The 22,934-nt window shown below is 35.1% G+C and overlaps 1 protein-coding gene across 1 annotated transcript in view; it reads left to right on the forward strand.

The window, feature by feature from the left end:
- Positions 1 to 22,934, forward strand: part of CCDC73 (coiled-coil domain containing 73) — a 104,856-nt gene that overhangs the window by 16,426 nt on the left and 65,496 nt on the right. Inside the window, exons 2-5 of the mRNA XM_060159454.1 lie at positions 211 to 282; positions 10,636 to 10,707; positions 12,354 to 12,389; positions 13,323 to 13,397. Of these exons, the coding sequence (XP_060015437.1) occupies positions 211 to 282; positions 10,636 to 10,707; positions 12,354 to 12,389; positions 13,323 to 13,397 (255 nt within the window). The remainder of the gene's footprint in view (positions 1 to 210; positions 283 to 10,635; positions 10,708 to 12,353; positions 12,390 to 13,322; positions 13,398 to 22,934) is intronic.

The following is a 22,934-nucleotide window of genomic DNA, read 5'->3' on the forward strand; positions in this document are numbered from 1 at the left end:
AGTAACCCGTTTTTCTATCCAGATTTTGGATTACTTGGTCGATCTGGGACCTCAGTTCTCTGATGGATTTGGCTATTTAATTTGCAATTTTTCTAGCCCTTTTCCTTGTTGTAAATGTGGGAGGATGCTCTTTTTATCTCTCTAGAAAGAGCTGAAACTGGAAATTTTCAAGTCCTAATTTTCCTAGTATTTTTCTTCTTTTTGACTTAGGAAGCAGAAGCTCAGTATGAAGAGCAGATTGGTAAAATTATTATGGAGACACAAGAACTTAAATGGCAAAAGGTGAGTATTTTCTCCCCTCTAATTAGCATTTTATTTTATGTATTTTATTCCTTAATTGTGAAGTTAATTTTTAAATTTCCTAAACATATTTGGGGAATTGTGCTTCATTTTAGAGAGTCTCAAGAAAATTCCAACTAAAACTGTTAAGAACATTTCGGCTTCCAGAAAACTGAGAATAACTTTTTTTTTTTTTACAATGTTGTGTTAGTTTCTTCTGTGAGAATAACCATTTTTCCCCAGGCTTTCTGATAAGAAAATAGACAAGGATAACTCTGAAAACTACTATGAACTATTTCATATCTGAGAAACATATTTTGTGTTATAGAGGAGTCAAAATATTTTTTAAGAAGTGAAACTTCAGAATAGTACCGTATTTTCCTAGGCTGTTGTTATATACTATAACCAAATCTTAAAAAAAATAGTATCATATCTGATTTTCTTTTGATCCTTATCCATATAGAGGCATTTTTGATAGTGCCTCTCTTGCCTTTCCACCAAAGTAATCTTTTCTTTTTTAAAATATTTATTTATTTGGCTGCACCAGGTCTTTGTCGTGGCACGTGGGATCTTTGTTGACATGAAAGATCTTTTAGTTGCAAGTTGTGGGCTCTTAGTTGCAGCATGTGGGATCTAGTTGCCTGACCAGGGATTGAACCCGGGCCCCCTGTATTGGGAGTGTGGAGTCTTAACCACTGGACCACCAGGGAAGTCCCCCACCAAAGTAATCTTAACAGCTAAAAATTGAAAGCTTAATTAAGATGACCCTTCTTCTCAGTATTTGGCAATATTGAAACAGGAACTTGGAGATAACATGTCAGAAAAAGAATTCAAATGACAGAGGATAGGCCAACGATGGGAATTTTGAGGCCAGAGAGATCCACAAGGTTGTGTTGGGTTACATATTAGGGACAGGTCAAATAAAGAGACCTGTTTGTGCAGAGAAAAAACAGGTAAACACCAAATACAATCTAAAGCTCCAAGCAGACATAAAGTCAGAACGTAAAGTCATATCTTGTTTTGAATAGAGTCAATAGTAGAAAATTATCAGAATCCTTAAGTTAATCAGTAAGTTTAATACAATCCAATTGAAAATACCAAGCTTGTGTTTGGTGTACTTAAGCTGATTATAAGGTTTATATGGAAATAAACTTACAATAGTGGCTGGGAAAGTTTTGAAAAGGAATCTAGTCACGGTAGATTCTTAAATATATTATAAAGCTATAATAGTTAAAATAGCTTGGTAGTATCCATGAACAGATAGACTATAAAGGAGTCCAGAAATAGATCCAAATACATAAGATAATTTAGTGAATGATAAAGGTGACATTTCTGATCAGTGGGGAAAAGTAGATTATTCAAGAAATGATATTAGAACTGGGTATACCATCTGAAGAAAAATAAAACCAGATTCCTACCTTACTTTACAAAGTTGTAGAAAAATAGAACTTTCATATATTTCTTATTGGCAATGTAAATTAAAAGTATCTTAAGTTCCCCCAAACACCTAAATCCCATAACCTTCTATATAACCCAGTTCTAATTTGTTCCTTTTGAGATACTACTAAGACTCTGTCAAGGTAGTGTCCTCACTTACTGCAGTGAATTCCAATAAACATGGTTTTGCTTTAATAACAGGTTTTTTGGTGGTGTTTTGATGGAGTTCATTTTTGTATATGGTGTTAGGTAAGGGTTCAGCTTCATTCTTTTTCTCCTTTTTTTTTTTTTTTTTTTTGCGGTACACGGGCCTCTCACTGCTGTGGCCTCTCCCGCCATGGAGCACAGGCTCCGGACGCGCAGGCTCAGCGGCCATGGCTCACAGGCCCAGCCACTCCACGGCATGCGGGATCCTCCCGGACCGGGGCACGAACCCACGTCCCCTGCATTGGCAGGTGGACTCTCAACCACTGTGCCACCAGGGAAGCCCAGCTTCATTCTTTTGCTTGTGTATATCCAGTTTTCCCAGAACCTTTGGTTGAAAAGACTGTTCTTTCCCCATTGAATGATCTTGACACCCTTGACCATGTGTGTGAGGGTTTATTTCTGAGCTCTTTATTCCATTGGTCCATGTGTCTTTCTTTATGCCAGTACAGCACTGTTTTGATTCCTGGAGCTTTACAGTAAGTTTTGAAATTAGGAAGTGTGAGTCCCCCAGCTTTGATCTTCTTTTTCAAGATTATTTGGCTATTTTGGGTTCCTTGAGATTCCATATGAATTTTAGGATGGGTTTTTCTATTTCTGCAGAAAATATTATTGGGATTTTGATAGAGATTACCTTGAATCTGTAGATAACTTTGGATAGTATTATCTTACAAATATGAAGTTTTCTAATCCCAGAGCAAAAGATGTGTGTGTATTTTTTATTTTTCATTTAATTTCTTTGGGCAGTGTTTTGTAGTTTTCATTGTACAAGTCTTTCATCTCCTTGGTTAAGTTAATTTCTATGTATTTTATTCTTTTTAGTGCTATTGTAAATCTAATTTTTTTCTTAATTTCATTTTTGGGTAGTTCATTGTTAGCATATAGAAATGCAATTGATTTTTGTGTGACTTTGTATCGTACTACTTTGCTGAATTCATTTATTCAGGTTTTTTGTGGAATATTTAGGATTTTCTACATATAAGATCATATCATATGCAAACAGATAATTCTTTTTCCTTTCCAAATTGGATTTCTTTTTCTTGCCTCATTGCTTTAACCAGTGCTTCCAGTACTATGTTGAATACAAGTTGTGAAAGTAGGCATCCTTGCCTTGTTCCTGATCTTAGAGGAAAAGCTTTCAGTCTTTTACCATTGAATATTATGTTCACTGTGGGGTTTTCAAATATGGCTTTTATTATGCTGAGGTAGTTTCCTTCTATTCCTAGTTTGTTGATTTTTTTTTTTTTACCATGAAAGGGTACTGAATTTTGTCAGATTCTTTTTGTTGCCTAAGTTGAGATGATTATGTGCTTTTTTGCCTTCATTCTGTTAATGTGGTGTATTACATTGACTGATTTTTTTGTGTGTTGAACTCTCTTATCCCAGGGATAAATCCTACTTGGTCATGGTGTATGATCCTTTTAATATGCTTCTGAATTCGGTTTGATAGTATTTTTTTGAGAATTTTTGCATCATTGTTCATCACAGGTACTGGTCTGTAGTATTCTTGATGTGTCTTCATCTGGCTTTGGTATCAAGGTAATACTGGCATCAAGAATGAGTTAGGAAGTGTTCCTTCCTATTCAACTCTTTGGAAAAGTTTGAGGAGGATTGCTGTTAGTTCTTTAAATGTTTGGTAGAATTCACCAGTGAAGCCATCAGGTTCAGGGCTTTTCTGTATTGGGAGATTTTGATTATGGATTCAGTCTCCTATAGTGTCTTAAAATTTTCTATTTCTTCATAATTTGGTCTTCGTAGGTTTTGCATTTCTAGGAATTCTCCATTTCATCTAGGTTACCCAATTTGTTAGCATGCAATTGTTCATAGTACTCTCATCATACTTATTATTTCTGCAGAATCAGTAGTAATGTCCCCACTTTCATTTCTGATTTTAGTAATTGGAGTCTTCTCTGTTTTTCTTAGTCCATCTGGGTAAAGGTTTATCAATTTTGTTATCTTTTCAAAGAACCAAGTTTTAATTTCACTTATTTTCTCTATTGTTTTTCTGTTCTGTTAAAGGGAGGGGGGATCTCTCCCATTCTTTTCTTTTTTAAAAATTTATTTATTTATTTATTTATGGCTGCATTGGGTCTTCGTTGCTGTGAGTGGGCTTTCTGTAGTTGCAGCAAGCGGGGGCTACTCTTTCTTGCAGTGTGAGGGCTTCTCATTGTGGTGTCTTCTCTTGTTGTGGAGCACGGGCTCTAGGCATGTGGCCTTCAATAGTTGTGGCATGTGGGCTCAGTAGTTGTGGCTCACAGGCTCTAGAGCACAGGCTCAGTAGTTGTGGCACACGGGCTTAGTTGCTCCATGACATGTGGGATCTTCCCAGACCAGGGATCAAACCTGTGTTGGCAGGCGGATTCTTAACCACTGTGCCACCAGGGAAGCCCTGCTTCATATATTCTGATGGTCTGTCATTTGGTTCATAAATGCTTATAATTGTTATATCTTTTTCCTTATTGAACGTTTTATGGATATATAATATCTTTCTTTGTCTAATGTAACTTCTTAAAATTTAAAGACCATTTTTAATTTTGTTTATTTTTGTTCTTTTGGTTATTATTTTATTGGAATATCTTTTTCCATTTTTCTACTTTCAACCTGTTTGTGTCTTTAGATCTAAAGTGAGTCTCTTGTAGACAGCATAAAGTTGGATCATGCTTTTTATCCATTCTTCCAATTTTTGTCTTTAGGTGAGAGAGTTAAAATATACATTTAAAGTAATTACTGATAAGGAGCAACTAACTTGTGTCATTTTGCTATTTGTTTTCGATGTGTCTGATAGTTTTTGTCCCTCATTTCCTGCATTACCATCATCTTTTGTGTTTAGTTGATTTTTTTGTAGTGAGATGTTTAAATTCCTTTCTCATTTCCTTTTGTGTATATTCTCTAGCTATTTTCTTAATGGTTACCGTGAGGATTACAGTTAGCATCTATCATTATAGCACTCTAATTTGAATTTGTATCAGCTTAATGTCAATAACATACAAGAACTCTATTCCTTTATAACTTCATCTACACCCCTTTCAGTTGTTGATATTATAAAATTACATCTATATATATATTGTGTGCTCAAGAGAATAAACTAGTAGGGTTTTTTTTTTTTTTTTGCGGTACGCAGGCCTCTCACTGCTGTGGCCTCTCCCGTTGCAGAGCACAGGCTCCGGACGCACAGGCCCAGCAGCCATGGCTCACGGGCCCAGCTGCTTCACGGCATGTGGGATCTTCCCGGACTGGGGCACGAACCCGTGTCCCCTGCATTGGCAGGCGGACTCTCAACCACTGCGCCACCAGGGAAGCCCCTAAACTAGTAGTTTTAAAAATGCATTAGTCTCTGAATTATGTAGAAAGCAAATATGGAGTTACAAACCAAAGGTACAGTAATACTAGCTTTTAGCCTAATAATAGTCTTTTTTAAAAAAGTATTAGTTTCTTTAAAAAGAAATAAAAACTGCTGTTAGAGTAATACTAGCTTTTATAAATTGCTCATGTATTTACCTTTACTGAGATTTTTATTTCTTCATACGGCTTTGAGTTGCTCTCTCTTGTCCTTTCAATTCAACCTGTAGGAATCATATTATTTCTTGCAGGGCAGGTCTAATGGTAATGAACTCTCTCAACTTATGTTTATCTGCATTTTAGATCATGTAGAGGAAAGGCAACTTATGTGAGATGGTGATAAGACTATGAAGTATATTTCCTGAGTCCTTGGAGTACTTTGCCAGGTTTGTCTGAAGTAAGAAAATGTCCAAGATTGGGGCACAAGTAGCCAGTTTCATGTGGTAACCTCTAATAGGTGTGTATGGTAGAAGCCAGTGAAGTATAGGAAACTGTGGACTTAATAGTCTTGAGAGTCAGACATAACCTTCTTGGTCATGGAAGTTCAAGAATGTCAGATTTAAGGTGCCATTAATTCTCTCTACTTTTCCTCAAGATTGGGGATGATTGGGGCAATGAAATTTCTAAATAAATGACAAGGCTTTGCAGAGTTCTCTAAAAACAGGTCCAGTAAAATGAGTGCCTCTGTTACTGGAGATCCTCATGTTGGGAACACAAAATCAAGTAATTTTTTTCCTACTCTCATAATTATAGCTCTCTCTCAAGAAAAAGTTTTAATCCATCCAGAGAAGTAGCAAGCAATGATCAGAACATATTCAGAACCCACTATAGGGGTTTATTTTAGGAAGTCCATTTGGACATGTTCAGTGGGTTCCTGAAGCTTGGATTTACAAGGATAACAGTTTTACTAGGATTGTGAGGGAGACAGATGAGATTTGCACCAGAGACATCCTCAAAAATCTTAGTAAAATTTCCCCATCAATGCTAATTGAATATCGTTTTCAATATGTCCTTGCTCTGATGGGTAATTCCTTGTAAAATATGTTTGCAGAGTTTCGTCAAGGTTCTCTGGTGCCACCAAGTGTCTGTCCTGAAAGTGCCAGGGATTCTCTTGTACTTTACAACCATGTATTCTTTTCAGATTTTGGAGCCAGTTGTGGGCATTCCAAAATAGGATTTTTTAATCTCCAGAAAGATTTAGCTTTTTGGAGTATAATGGGGCCAGGACCTGATTGAGGGCTGCCTGTGTGTCATAAAGATAAACCTAGGATATTTCTTTTAGCCTTTGTTATCCCTTAATAGTGTGGCTTCATGATAGCCACCTCCTTAGGAAGCATTAGAGTACTTAAAAGTACTTAAAACTGTTGTTCATTTTACATTGGGATTCCTATTAAGGAAACTCTCATTGTTTCTACAGTATTACAAAATCATGGACTACTCCGAAAGGTATACCTAATATTAGTTTTTTGTTAACTCTCTTATCTCTTGACAATTGGCAAGCTCTGCTGAGAGGGTAAGTACTGTCATCAGGACTGGTTTTACTTCTGGTAAGGAGTCATGTTTTAGGGATCAGTTGAGACTGTTCCAGTATATCTTGCCTTAGTTCCCATTTCAGTTATAAAAAATGATATATCAACAAATAATATTAAACCTAGATTTTCTAGGAGGAGTTTCTAATAAATCCATTTGAGGCATAGTCATTGTTTGGACAGAGGTTAGATCTCATGGAATTCCCCTTCTTTGGGTAATGGGAAAAGAGTAGCAATCTTTAAAGTATAGCACTGAGTTGAAATGTGTGAGGGAGAAAATAATAAAAAGTTCATAGGATGTAAGCCTGCTTGCCAAGAAGTGTGTTTTCAGTAGCATCCAGGATTGTACAGCATACAGAACCATCAAATTTAAACAAGATCCTTAAACCAAGTCAGTAGAGGCCTCTACTCGTTTGGCTGCTGCTTATTACTATCCTTAGATAAGGAGTAGGATTTTCCCCTCACTGGGTTGAGGGGAAGATTGTAGTAAGCAGTTGGGCCCTGATGATACCTGTGGTGTTCTGTTAGAGTATTAAGGACTTGTCTACATTGCTCAGATACAAATAGATAGAAAGCTTTATGACAATTTGGAGGGCCCCAATTGCAGGGGTGCGAGGGGGGCTGTTGAGAGTTATTTTTAAATCACAAAATTCTTGTCCGTGTTTAAGTTCCTAAGGGAAAGGTTCCATTATTGAGGACTTAAATTATATAGAAATGTGTCAATTTCAGAGATGTTTGGAACCCAGTGTCTACAGTAGCCAGTGTAATCTGGACAACTTCTTAATTTTCTCTTAGTAACCAGCCTTGGAAAGTATTGAAGGGCTCATAATTTATCAGGAATAATAGATTTACCCCCTTGGGATAAATTATACCCTAAATAATGCACTTTATTCTTACAAAATACTAAACTTTTTTTTGGAATTCTCATGTCCTTTCTGAGCTAAAACAGTACATAGATAAATGGAGTCAGTCTTAGAGCTCTCTTCATCTTTAGAACATAACGAAAGCTTGCCCGCATATTGTGTAAGTGTAGAGTTTACAGGGAGGTTTAAGGTCCCTAAGTTCCTCAGTAAACCACTGAGGCATAACTGTCCAGGTAAATTGTTGACTCTCCCAGGACAGAACAAACAGGTAAAACTATTTTGATCAAAGGGGCGCCATAGAAAGCAGAACACAGATAAATATATAGTAGTCAAGTATGTAGAGTCAGGTGGCACTGAAGATAAAATAGTATCTGGGCTCAGTGAATTGGAGAAATTGATATTTTATTTATGGCCTTAAGGTCTTAAATCTTCACCCACTGGGTTTTTGACTGGGGAACAAGTCAAAATTTTAAAACTGGTATAGGTATGATTGATTCATCCTTTCTTTATTAGGCTTTAGGACAGTTGACTTTAGTTCTTCGTTTCTGGTTTTAGAAGTATTATATAAAGTTAAGTAGAGGTTTAGATGGGTCAGTCTGAACCCTGCTGCCAATATCAGTTAAGACATTTTGCCCACAAAGAGTCCACTTCATGGAGATCTTTAATTTGGTTCCATGGTACACACAGGTACCTAAGTCAATATCCAAATAAGCTATGATCTGATTGTGAATAGAATCCCGAGGAATCTTAAAACAAACAAACAAACAAAAAAAAACCTCCTCCTCCAAAAAAACAGGAGTTTAAGTTTTCAATTCTATTTGCATAGTAGATTCCTATCTCTTAAGTTAATGGGTGTGGCGTCATAAAGGAGAAAATAATATTCCTCACTTGGGAATCCAAGGATAGCGGTTATGGGCTAAAACGGGACGAGTATTTTTGGATTATTAGAGATACACCCTATTTGAGTAGCTCATTGACCCTGAGGGAAAGGTTATGTGATGTTGCCAGAGTTTATGGTATGAATAAAATTTCCATGTTTCTTTTAATATTTAGAGAAATTGCTCTTTGCAAGTTTGAGGAATAAATGGGAAGTTGGGTGTGTGTCAGAGCAGTGACATTGATTTGCCCACCTGATATTTTTTCCCTTCATTTTCTTAGCTATTTCAGGATGGTTTTTTTCCCCAGTGTCTTTTCTGCTTATAATAAGTATCTACAGGTGTCTTTACCATGAGACTCACTCCTCTCATGCTTGATGACAGGAGTGGGAGTATTAAATTGTTTTATCTGTAAGGGTACCAGTTTATTCTTCTTTTGTTCTAAGGCTTTTTGAAGATCTGAATTTGGAGATCTAGTAATGGGGCTATTTCCCATTCCAGTTTTTGTTGCATATTAAATCTATTTCTAGATTTACAGCTGTTCACAAAAAACGGGGAGAGAGCTGGAGTTCATATTTACTTCAGTATCTGCTCCTCAAAGGATTTATCCCTGAAGTGTCCTATAAATTCATTCTTTCCTTGTTTGCAGGAGTAGAGTCTAATATATTTTTATAAGAAAACTGGGCAATATCCTCTGAAAAATTTTGTCCAATATCTACAGCTTTTCTAAATGTCTGGTTTCTGGAGAATTCCCTGACAGTCCAGTGGTTAGGACTCGGTGCTTTCACTGCCAGGGCCCAGGTTCATTCCCTGGTCAGGTAACTAAGATCCTGCAAGCTGTGTGGCGTGGCCAAAAATTTAAAAATTAAAAAAAAAAATGTCTGTTTTCCTATGCAGTTTGGGATTTCCTAAGTCATTCTTGGGATCTTCTCACTTTGCCTTTTCTATTCTTTATTTTTTGCTTCTGAGCATATGAACCAATTGATACAGACCTTGGAACTGGCAGTATTATTTTTCAGAATTAGTTATAGGAATTAAAATATTTTAAAGTAATTGCTAACTTCAGGAAAAATAAAACTTGTATATATAGAAATGTAATCATGGGACTTCACTGGTGGTGCAGTGGTTAAGAGTCTGCCTGCTAATGCAGGGGACACAGGTTCAAACCTGGGTCCAGGAAGAGTATCCCCCGCTCACTGCAACTAGAGAAAGCCCACACGCAGCAACGAAGACCCAATGCAGCCAAAAATAAATAAATAAATTAATTTAAAAAAAAGAAATGTAATCATGATATACCATATGGCTTGGCATTGAATAAAAATTGCAGTTATAAGAGTATAAATACTGACTGTTGATTTAAGCCACAATTTTTATATAATTCTGTTGGAAGAATAGACGGAGGACATGTAGGATTATGGTTATACAAGAAAGCTATCATATAGGAGGTCAGTAGATAAATTTTTTAAATTGTAGAATCATGGAGTAAAATAACAGAAGCATTTGAAAGTGGTTGCCAGTTTTAGCTCTAAGTTTTTAAATTATGAGAATTATTTGATAAAGATAGAAGAAAAAATTCATCTTGAATCTAAAGGACAGGACACACAACTCGTACCAAAAAAAGGTGGAGGGGAAAGAAATGGAATTGTATACATGGATTTTTTTTCAAAAATGCCCTGTGGTAGTTTTGGTTTTGTAAAAAATTATTTCAGTGAATTTAAAGAATCATATGTTACCATGTAAACATTTGTGCTTAGATAATAAAATTGGTTTTTTTGGAAACTGTAATAAGACTATAGTCTGCTTGTATATTAGACTTAATTTTAATAACTTTTGGTGAAAGATATTTTCTTGAAGAAAACTTTAAGCTATATTCAGAGTTTAAAATTTTAGAGAGCAATATGTTTTATCATGAAGAAGCAACTGGAAGCAAAATTATTGTATGCTGAGTCCATGACAGTTAAAAAAATAATAAAATTGTCATAAGTTACATTTTAAGAGCATAAAATAATATGTGCAATGAATATGTTTAACTTTAATTTGTGAACCCAATTAAACTTTAAAACTGAAAGTGGCTAGAATCTGTTTTAACTTTTCATGATTTTAAAATAGGAAACTCTTCAGAATCAAAAGGAAACATTAACAAAGCAACACAAAGAAGCAATGGCAGTTTTTAAAAAGCAGGTAATTTCATAAGGATAGACAAACATTACAGTTTTAAATATTGCACTTTTCCCACTTCTCGTGAATATTATGACAGGTTGTTCTCCATACTCACTGAGGACAAAAAGGTTATTACTGGAAGCAGGAAATAAGATTATTTTGAATCACAACTGATAATAATGTAGTAGAATGATTTAGTTAAGGAAAGAAATTAGGAATACTATTTTCTTGGAGATGTGTTTTCATTGGTCCTAAATAAAATATGTTAGTGATATGTGCGTTCTTGCTCTTTCTCTCCCTTCTCCCTTTTCTGTCTTTAATTAGCATATCTTAGGAGCTTACCTTTTCCACATTACTCCTTTACCCAAGCTAACATTATAACACTGGTGAAAAGCTGAAATGCAAGTAGGGAGATGTAAAGGATGAAGAGATGTGATTATCATGCACCTCCATAAATATCAACTACTAACAACTAAGAAAGATCAGTAGAAGAATTGAAAAAAATATATTTTAAAGAAATGAAGAACAACTCCTTCTGTTATTTTGAATTCTATAGCTCTTCTTTACTACCTCACATTTCTCTTCAGTTCCTAATTATAAAATAGAAGTGTAAGAAATGTGCCTATGGAAAATGTACTCTGGAAGTGCTTTTCCTTATAGCCATGCCAACATCACCATTTTTTTTTTCCTTTTTCCTTCCCCCTTTCTTGTTTTTATCTCCATACAAGTGTGTGTGTTCAGAGAGAAATGCATAAAAAGAAATAAACCTATATAACCTAATCACTAGTGGGTTAAGTTTATTGGTAATTTACACTGTAGTGTGGATTTGTTTAAGCATATGATAAACTTCCTTATAGTCTGAAATTGGCTTTACCTAAGTTATGAGAGTTTTAATTGAAGGGTGAGGAAGCAGAAACCAAATGTACAGCATAGTATTCTTTAGGAGAGAGCAGTTCTATGTCTCTGTTACCACAAGGGACTCTGGGCAAGAAGAAATATCCAGGTAATTGAAGGGTAAAGGAGAAAGTGCTATTGGGTTCTTTTTTTAAAAATTTCTTTTCTTCTTTTCTTTCTCTTAAAAAAAAGGATTCTTGAAGGTAAGTGAGGACTATGGAAAATGAGATGGAGAAATTCCAAAGAAAAATTTTATTTCTTGACAACTTTGCCTAGTATCCTTGTGTTGCTTGGAATATTTAATTAGTTTCCTTTGGCAAGTTCACCCTAGTTTTCCTGTTTTAAAATGTCATTATTTATTTATTAGACTAACACATGCATTTAAAAAAAATTTCAGAAAATACTGTCACTGCAAATACAAATGATACCAATTTTATAAAAGTATGCCTTCAGAAAATGTTATATGTTATTGTTTATGAATAGATGGCAAAATATTGAAACATTTAAGAAAAACTGGAGGGAAAAACTAAACTTTCAAGGATGATTGGTGCTCTGATCATGAGATTAAATTGTTCATTTTCTTTGGTGACTATCTTTTTTCCCCCTTTTATACCTTTTATTATTTATTTTCTCAGTGTAAAAGTAGCATAATCACATTGTACTAAGTTCAAACAATATAGACATGTAAAACATTTCTGTAGTCTCACTGACCAGTGTAAATCACTGGTAACATTTCACTTACCTGTATTTTAATTTTTAAAATTCTTTATCAGTTGCAAATGAAGATGTGTGCCTTGGAAGAAGAAAAGGTATATATTAATTTTTTAATAATTTGAAACATAGCTTAAATGCATTTAATTATCAGTTGTTCACCATAATGGAAAGGAGCATTGGTAATGAACAAATGGAGACTGTTAATTTCTTAAAATTTTAGAAACAGAAAAGACCTAAGGGAATCATGTTACTTGAGCTCTTATCATTTTACAGTTGAGAGTACTGAGGCCTAGTAAGATATGAATGACTTGCTGAAGCTCCCATTTTGAAGTGGCAAAGCTGGGACTAGAACCTAGATTTCTTCAGCCCCTAAATTAATGCTCTTTCCACTATACTGCAGTGTTTCTATTAAGTATAATATATTTTTAGTGCCTTTTCAATGAAATTACCTTCTTTAAAAAACAGTAAGATGATTTGCATCTGCATGCAGACCAACAGGAAAAGAGTATACAACTCTGAGCAATGCTAGAAATTCATGTGGCATTAAATGTTTTCTCTAGCTATTCAATAGTTCATACATGTTTTTATTATATCAAAGGACATGTCATTTATAATATTAAAACTTAGAGTTATTTTTAGCAAAAGACTTTTAAAATTTTTCTCATGTCCTTATATTTATAAAACAAATGTACTTGTGTCTTATTGATTAGAATATATTTATTCTAGCCATATGAATTAAATACTTAATTATATAGTATCCATAAGTTCTCAGGAATGCTCTACTGATAAAATGATTTATTGTTGTAATGAGATTTTCCATTTCATGATATTTGTAACCTTGTATAGACCTTATTGTAATTTTATGATATCTTGAAGTCATTAGAAATACAAGTTGTAGTACAGATACATGTTTAAATTCTGTGAAGTATTAGGTTGCAAGTAGAGATTTTGGTTCTTGAACTCTTGTTCTCCCTGTTAATAATGTCACTTACATTGGAAAGTACTGAAATATAGTTTTTTACTTGAAGGGAAAATATCAACTTGCTACAGAAATAAAAGAAAAAGAAATAGAAGGATTGAAGGAAACATTAAAGGCATTACAGGTAAAGTAACTTAGTATTGCTTGAAAAGTAATTTGGTATTTTAGCATTGTATCAGTAAAATGCTGTAAACATGTAGTGTAGCAAAGTGAAGCTAAAAAAATTAATAGGATTTTTGCTTTATCTTTTATTTTAAAAGGAAATATTAACATAACTTTCATTATTTCTCACAGTAATATAATGAGATATATGTTAATTTTAGCACTTTATAGATGACAAAAGCAAGTTAGGCCTATATATTATAACTGATTTATGTATGGTCCTTAAAAATTAACATAAAATAGCATTTATTGTTATTATTATTTGTTAAGTACTATGCTTATTTTCTACAAATACAAAGATAAAGGAAACATCACTTTGCCTTTAAATCATTCAGTCTCATACAGAGGTATGAGGTATACAACAGAATACAGAGGTGTACAACAGATGATGAATCATTCAATACATATTTATGAAGGTCTGCTATGTGCCAAACCCTGCTCTAAGCACTGGGAATACAGCTGTGAGTAAAAGGGTCAAAAACCTCTGCCCTTGTGGAGTTTACATTCTAATGGGGAAGACAAATAATAAAAGAGATAAAAAGTAAAATAGAGATTGTTGGGGGAAAAGATATTCACGTGATTTCAGAGCATCACCGTATAGATAATATTAATTACAAAAAGCAAAGTAATTTTTTTACAGTGGAAGGATCTTGATGGTTACTACCTGAATCAGGTAATTCACACTGTAGTGTGGATTTATGTAAGCAGTTGAAAAGCTTTCTTCCTTTAGTCTGATTACAGTAGTAAAAGAATTCCTTTTCTCCACATCTTTACTAGCACTTCTTATCTCTTGTCTTTTTGATCATAGCCATTCTGATAGGTGTGAGGTAATCTCATTGTGAGGTTGATTTGCATTTCCCTGATTATTTGTGATGTTGAGCATGTTTTCATATACCTGTTCGTCATTTGTATGTCTTTCTTTGAGAAATGTCTGTTTAGGTCTTCAGCTCATTTTTTAAGTGGGTTATTTGGGGTTTTCTGCTATTGAGTGTGTATATGACTTCCTGCTACATTTTGGATATTAACTCCTACTCAGATACATGGTTTGCAAATGTATCTCCCATTACATAGGTTGCCTTTTCACTCAGTTGCTTATTTCCTTTGCTGTGTAGAAGCTTTTTAGTTTCATGCAGTCCCACTTGTCTATTTTTGGTTTTGTTGCCTGTGCTTTTGGTGTCATGTCTAAAAAATCATTGCCTAATGTTGAGAAGCTCTTTTCCTAAATTTCCTTCTAGTAGTTTTATGGTTTCAGGAGTTATGTTTAAGTCATTTTTTTTTTTTTTTTTTGGTGGTACGCGGGCCTCTCACTGTTGTAGCCTCTCCTGTTGCAGAGCACAGGCTCCGGACGCACAGGCTCAGCAGCCATGGCTCACGGGCATGTGGGATCTTCCCGGACTGGGGCACGAACCCGTGTCCCCTGCATCGGCAGGCGGACTCTCAACCACTGCGCCACCAGGGAAGCCTTATGTTTAAGTCTTTAATCCATTTTGAGTTGATTTTTGTTTATGGTATGAAATTTTGTATATTGCATGAGGTAAGGGTCCAGTTTCATTGTTCTGCATGTGGATATCCAGTTTTTCCAACACCATTTATTGAACACTATCCTTTCTCCATTATGTGTTCTTGGTGTCCTTGTCGAAGATCAGTTGGCTACAGATCTGTGGATTTATTTCTGGGCTCTCTATTCTGTTCCATTGGTCGATATGTCTCATGTTGGTTTTGGTTTTGCTTTCGTTTTGTTTCTTGTCAGTACCATGCTGCTTTGATTGCTGTAGCTTTGAAATATATTTTGGAATCAGGAAGTATAATGTCTTCAGTTTTGTTCATCTTGCTCAGATTTCTTTGGCCATTCAGGGTCTTTTGTGATTCTATATAAATTTTAGGATTGTTTCTTCTATTTCTGTAGAGACTGGCATTGTGATTTTGATAAGGATTGCACTGAATCTGTAGATCACTTTGGGTAATACAGACATTTAAACAATATTTAATTTTCCATCCATGAACACAGTATGCCTTTACATTTATCTGTGCCTTTTAAATTTCTTTTATCAATGTTTTATAATATTCAGTGTACAGACCTTAACCACTCTGCTTAAATTTGTTCCTAAATATTTTATTCATTTTGTTGCTATTGTGATTATTTTCTTAATTTTCTTTTCAAATAGTTTGTTGTTTGTGTATAGAAATGTGGCTGATTTTTGTATGCTGATTTTGTATCCTCAATTTTACTGAATTCATTTATTAGTTCTAACAGTTTTTTTGTTGTCTTTAAGGTTTTCTATATGTATGATTATGTTTCCTTCAAATAGAGATAATCTTACTTATTCCTTTGTGATTTGGATGCCTTTTATTTCTTTTTCTTTTCTCATTGCTCTGGCTAGGACTTCCAGTATTCTGTTGAATAGAAGTGGTGAGAATAGGCACTCTTGCCTTATACTGGTTTGATTATGATGATCACTGTGGGTTTTTTATAAATGGCCTTTATTGTGCTGAGGTAAATTTCTTATATACCTATTTTGTTGAGAGTTTTTATCATGAATGGATGTTGAATTTTGTCAAATGCTTTTTCTACATCTATTGAGACGAACATGTGGTTTTTTTTCTTTCATTCTGTTAGTGTGGTGTATCACATTGATTTATTTGCATATGTTGGACCATCCTTTTAACCCAGGGATTAAATCTCACTTGGTAATGGTGTATGATCCTTTCAATATGCTCTCGAATTTTGTTTGCTAGAATTTTATTGAAGATTTTTGCATCTATGTTCATCATAGATACTGGCCTGTTGTTTTCTTTTCTTGTAGTGTCTTTGTCTGGTTTTGTCGACAGAATGATGATGGTCTCATAAAATGAGTTTGGAAATGTTCCCTGTTCTGTGTTTTGGGAGAATTTAAGAAGGATTTGTATGAAATCTTCAAATGTTCGGTAGAGTTCTTCCATGAAGCCATCTAGTCCTGGGCTTTTCTTTGTTGGGAGGTTTTAAATTACCAATTCAATATCCTCATTTGCTATTGGTATGTTCAGTTTTTCTAGTTCATCAATCTTCAGTTTTGGTAGGTTGTATGTTTCTAGGAATTTATCCATTTCTTTTTTTTTTTTTTTTTTTTTTTTGCGGTACGTGGGCCTCTCACTTGTTGTGGCCTCTCCCGTTGTGGAGCACAGGCTCCGGATGTGCAGGCTCAGTGACCATGGCCCACGGGCATGTGGGATCTTCCCAGACTGGGGCATGAACCCATGTCCCCTGCATCGGCAGGTGGACTCTCAACCACTACGCCACCAGGGAAGCCCTCTATTTCTTTTAACGGGAGAATTTGTTGGCATATAATTGTTCATAATAGTCTCTTATGATCCTTTTTATTTCTGAGGCATCCATTGTAATGTCTCCTTTTCATTTCTAATTTTGTTTATTTGATTCTTCTGTCATTTTCTTAGTCTAGCTAACAGTTTGTCAATTTTGCTTATTCTTCCAAAAAACCAACTCTTAATTTCGTTGTTTTTTTTCAATTGTTTTTGTATTTGCTGTTTGATTTATTTCTGTTCCAATCTCTATTATTTTCTTCCTTCTGCTGATTTTGGCCTAGTTCTTCTTTTTCTAGTTGTTTGAGATGTAAAGTTAAGTTGTTTATTCAAGGGTTTTTTTTTAATGTAGGCGTTTATCATTATGAAATCTCCTGTTAGTATTGCTTTTGGTGCATCCCATAAGTATTGATATGTTGTGTTATTGTTTTTGTTTTGTCTTGAGATACTTTTAAAATTCTCCTTTTTTTTTAACATAACAAATGTTCAAGAGTATGTTGTTTAGTGTCCATGTATTTGTGAATTTTCCTGTTTTCTTACTGTTAATGATTTCTAATTTTATTCCACTGTGATCAGAAAAGATACTTGGAATGATTTTGATCTTCTCAAATTTAAGACTTTTTTGACGACCTATCACATAGAAGGTGACTTTTCTGTGATACATCCTATGGTAGACATATGATCTATCCTGGAGAATGTTCCGTGTGTGCCTGAGAAGAATGTGTATTCTCCTTCTATTGAGTGAAAAGTTCTGTATATGTCTGTTAGGTCCATTTAACCTCTAACGATGTTCACATCAACTGTTTCTTTATTGATTTTCTGTCTGGATATTCTATCCATTATGGAAAGTGAGGTACTGGAGTCTCCTACTATCATTGTAGTTTTGTCAGTTTCTCTCTTCAGATCTGTTGATGTTTGCTTTGTATATTTAAGTGCTCTGATGTTGGGTACATATATACTTATTATATCTTCCTGTTGAATTGACTCTTTGGCATTATAGAATGACCTTCTTTGTCTCTAAAGACAGTTTTGACTTAAAGTCTATTTTATCTGATATAAGTTTAGCCACCCCTGCTTTCTTTTGGTTACTCTTTGGTATATCTGTTTCATCCTTTTACTTTCAGTCTACATGTGTCCTTAAATCTACAGTGAGTCTCTTACAGATGTATCACTGGATTTAAAAAAAATTTGTTTAGCCACTCTGTGCCTTTTTATTGGAGAGTTTAATCCATTTACATTTAAGTAATTATTGATAGGTGTGGAATCACTGTTGTCATTCTGTTGATTGTTTTCTGTTTTAGTTGTGTTGTACATCTCTTCCTCTCTTGTCTTCTTTTGTTATTTGATGTTTTTTTATAGTGATTTTTAAAATTCTTCTCCCTTTATCTTTTGATGTTGTTCCATAAATCATATGGCCTTTCTTCACCCTCTTTCATTCTTTTTTCTTTTCACTGGATAATTTAAAATGATCTGTCTTTGAGTTCACTGGTTTCTTTCTTTTGTTCCATTGAGTGTGCTGTTGAAGCTATTACATTTTTCATTTCATTCATTGTGTTCTTCAGCTCTAGAATTTTTTTGGTTCTTTCCTTATGACTTCTATCTCTTTATTGAACTTCTCATTTTATTCATGTAATATTTTCCTGATTTTTTTGAGTTATCTATCTGTGTTGTCTTGTAGTTTGCTGAGCTTCTTTAAAACAGTTATTTTGAATTCTTTGTCAGGTAGTTCATAGATCTCCAGTTCTTTGGGAACAGTTACTGGAAATTTGTAGTATTCCTTTGATGGTGTCATGTTTCCTTGATTTTTTTGTGTTCCTTGTAGCCCTTTGTTGGTATTTGTGCATTGAAGGAGCAGTGACCTCTTTCAGAGTTTTTGGACTAGCTCTGGTGGGTATAAACCTTGACCTACTGGTGGATGTGAGGATGCTGGCTGGGTGGCATATGTGGTGGTGCCAGGTGTAGTGCTGGGTCTAGCAGCTCTGGCTTGGTTGGGGAGCAGTGATGCTTCTGGTTCCAAGAAAGGGCACAGTGGCCTGGGCTCCCGGCAGCTCTATCAGCTCAGGTAGGTGTAGACATTAGCAAAGACTGTCAGTGTCCTTGGAGGTGAAAGCTGCTGGTGTCCATGGTAGTGATGAGGGCTGTTGAGGTCCTTGGTGGTGAAGGCTGCTGGTGTCTTCCTGCTCTCCTTTTCTCCTATTTGGGGGGAGTTGTTGCTGAGGGCATTTCTTTTGGCGCCAAGCTGTATGAACCTAGACGATTGAATGACACAGGTGAAATGCTTCCTATACTTTTCTATTCAGACATCCTTGTTTTTTTGTGCTCTACTGGGTTGCTGCAGCTTCTTAATAGTACTCCAGAGCTCTTCCAGAACTATTTTCATTTTTAGGTACTTGTTAAATCATGTGGGGGTGTGGGAAGGCTGGGACCTCCTGGTCTACCATCTTTCTGATGTCACTCCCATGAATTCTTTATATTTCTCTGAAATAAGCCCTTTTTGTTTGTGTTCTGGGCTTCAGATTGTTTCTTCAGTTTGTCATTTGTATTTTGATTTTGTTTGTTTGGCTTTTTGTTTAACATTTGCTATAAGTTATTTATTTTTCTTTTACGGCTTTTGGAGTTTGTCATGGTTAGAAAGGCATTCACAACTACAAAGTTATAAAAAGGATTTGCCAATGTTTTCTTTTATTACATCTAAGTACTCAAATTTTACATTAGATCTTTGATCATTTGAAGTTTATCTTTGTAACAGTATGAGATATGGATCTAAGTCTATATTTTTTCAGGTTGTTATTCAGTTGTCTTAACACTATTTAGATTCTCCTCATTTGAGATATTAAGCAATTTTTATTTTGGATTTCATTTGTTACTTTGATGTAACAAAGTGAATAAAAATTAAGTACAACAAAATGTCAATGAGTTCCAAGAAGAATGTTTTTAATAAAAAGAAGGGCATGGATTCCATGCCTCAATTTGGATGAATTAGAGGCTGGAAGATGTTAGTGATATAGTGAAGAATCCTTATATCTTGTTTCTTCAACAACAGCAGCAACAAAGCAGTAAGTGATTAGCAACTCCAGAGAAAACAGATTACTGTATAACTAAAGCATAAAGTAAATTAAAATTTGGGATGGTTTTGAGCAATTGATGGGTTAAAACAAGAGAAGATATTTAGGTCCTGACCCTAGTAAAATCATCCTTCATGTAGCACATTGGACCTATACGAAGGAAATGTGGTATTAACACCCTGTTGGGCTTTGCATTAAACAATATCTATATTGATTGTAATAACATAAACACTGTTGACTTCCAGTTTTTAGAATTAACCTATAAGCAAAGCATGGGAGACTTAATTATGGTTACAGAACAAAACTTAAATGTTACTAACCTTGTTGATGAAAAAGTAAAGGTGCAGTGAGATGAAGTTGATGGTGATATCCAGAAATATTCTTTAAAGTTGATGGAAAAGAAGTAGGGGTTTAAGGCTACTATCTAAAGTTTATGTGGTTATACAGTTTAGTGATTCTTATCATACCTCAGATATCCAGTTTAAAATGACCCCAGTAGGTAAACATTTTTTTTTATTATTTAAATTAAAAAGTTGTTCTTATAATTGAGTATACCGAAATTACCATTATAGCTATTATAGAAGACTCTAATGTGTTTTCTTACAGTATCTTGAACTAGGCATAACTTACCTCTTATTTCTGAATAAATCTTGAAAAAGTGTTACTTTTTTTTCTACTAAAATGTTGTCAATAAAGAAATATGCCAATTTTGTTATAAGTGCTTTGTTATTTTAGCACTTTTTCTTAAATTATTTCATTTGATACCACTCATGCATGTTTAATTATCTGGATAATGTGATGAGTATTTTCAAATCAAAAGAAATTTCTTCATATGGCTGACCTTCTGTGCAAGAGCTGTAAGGATCTGTTTTGCCTTGTTCAGCCCGTGACATAGTACAGGTGATGTATATGTTACTTTATGGCTGGATGAACATGATATATGAACAGTGTAGAACAATGAAGATACTTCTGGTGTTTCCCCTCCAAGTTAAAGAAAAAAAACTTCCTCTTTAATTATGGATCTCATATAAATCCATTAGGCAAAGAAAGTTCACAGCCTCTTAACCATCATGTAGCAACCTCCCTCCCTCCTTTACTTAGGTTGCTACTTTTTTCCTTTCATGAGGTTGTGCCTACCATGTGCAGGAACAAGAAATCAGATAATGCCTTTTCTTGAAAAGCTCATAGCCAAGCCACTCTACCTACTGAATTCTAAAATGAAACAAACAGACACAAAACCACAACACACCAAAAGCTGAATTATTTTTCCTTTAATGGATTCTTTGAATGTGTTTAACTTCTATTTAAAATGGTACCTTGTTACTTGATTTTAAAGGGATTAGTTAGAGCTTCCCTGGTGGTGCAGTGGTTAAGAATCTGCCTGCCAGTGCAGGGGACACGGGTTTGTGCCCCGGTCCGGGAAGATCCCACATGCCGTGGAGCAACTAAGCCCATGTGTCACAACTACTGAGCTTGCGCTGTAGAGCCTGCGAGCCACAGCTACTGAAGCTCGCACGCCTAGAGCCCGTGCTCTGCAACAAGAGAAGCCACCACAATGAGAAGCCCGCACACCACAAGGAAGAGTAGCCCCCGCTCACCACAACTGGAGAAAGCCCGCGTGCAGCAGCAAAGACCCAACGCAGCCAAAAATAATAAATAAATAAAATTTAAAAAATATATATATATTAAAAACTAATAATAAAGGGATTAGTTAGAGCAGGGCAACCTGCTTATATCTTAGTTACCTGACAAATTAAACTTTGTTTATGTAAACAGTATGCCTAAGGGCTAAATTTTGCTGAGTGTCCTGTAGATTTTAAATAAATTATTTCTGCCTATTAAAGGCTTACTATTATACATGATCCTGTAGTAACTCTTTGTCTTCTTGAACCTCGATTTTCCTTTAGGTAAAATGAGGAAATTGAAATACATCAGCATTTCCCAAACAAGACCATTTTGTGAAGCAATAACGTATTATATTCTCTGCTTCACTTAATTTTTTTTTGCGGTACGCGGGCCTCTCACTGTTGCGGCCTCTCCCGTTGCGGAGCACAGGCTCCAGACGCGCAAGCTCAGCGACCATGGGCCACGGGCATGTGGGATCTTCCCAGACTGGGGCACGAACCCATGTCCCCTGCATCGGCAGGCGGACTCTCAACCACTGCGCCACCAGGGAAGCCCCTACTTCACTTCATTTTAAACTTACTGAATTTATAAATTAAGACTTTAATTCCTCTCACAGAACTGAAGGCATATTTAATACATAATGTGTTATTTCTACTATTGAATCTTTATCTTATTAGGCCTTACCTAACCACAGCGATAAAAGGGAACTAAATTCCTAGAGCTTTGACTGTGTGCATTTATCCACAAGGAATTCTTAGATATTTGGAAATTTTGTAGTTTGGAGAATCATAAACTTACAGAGATGTTAGAAATACATTACAGAGAACTATTTTCCTGGATGATTTAAAAGTAATACGCCAGGTACTTCCCTGGTGGTCCAGTGGCTAAGACTGTGCTCCCAACGTAGGAGGCCCGGGTTTGATCCCTCGTCAGGGAACTAGATCCTACATGCAGCAACTAAGACTGCACATGCTGCAACTAAAAGATCCCACATGCTGCAGTGAATATCCCACATGCCACAACTAAGACCCGACACAGCCAAATAAACAAATAAATAAATAAATATTTAAAAAAAAATAAAATAAAAGTAATATGCCAATCTGATGCCCTGTCACCCCAAATACTGTAATATCTCTCCTATAATCAAGGACATTGTCCTACAAAACCATAACACAACCATAAAATCAGGAAGTTAACACTGATATATAATTGTAAATTAATTCTCATGCCCCATTCAGGTTTCACCAGTTGTCCTAGCAAAAGGATCCAGTTTAGAATCTTATGTTGCATTTAGTTGTCATGTCTCTTTGATCTCTTTCAGTCTGGAACAGTTCCCCAGTCTTTGTATGATTTTAATGCCTTTGAAACTCTTGAAGATCACAGTCTAGTTATTTTGTAAAATGTCCCTCAATTTCTGTTTGTTTTTTTTTTTTAATTGAAAAATAGTTGATTTACAGTGTTGTGCCAATCTCCCTCAGTTTCTGTTTGGATATTTCCTCATGAATAGAGAT

This window comes from Lagenorhynchus albirostris, chromosome 9, assembly GCF_949774975.1.
Source record: "Lagenorhynchus albirostris chromosome 9, mLagAlb1.1, whole genome shotgun sequence".
In the NCBI taxonomy this organism is placed as follows: Eukaryota; Metazoa; Chordata; class Mammalia; order Artiodactyla; family Delphinidae; genus Lagenorhynchus; species Lagenorhynchus albirostris.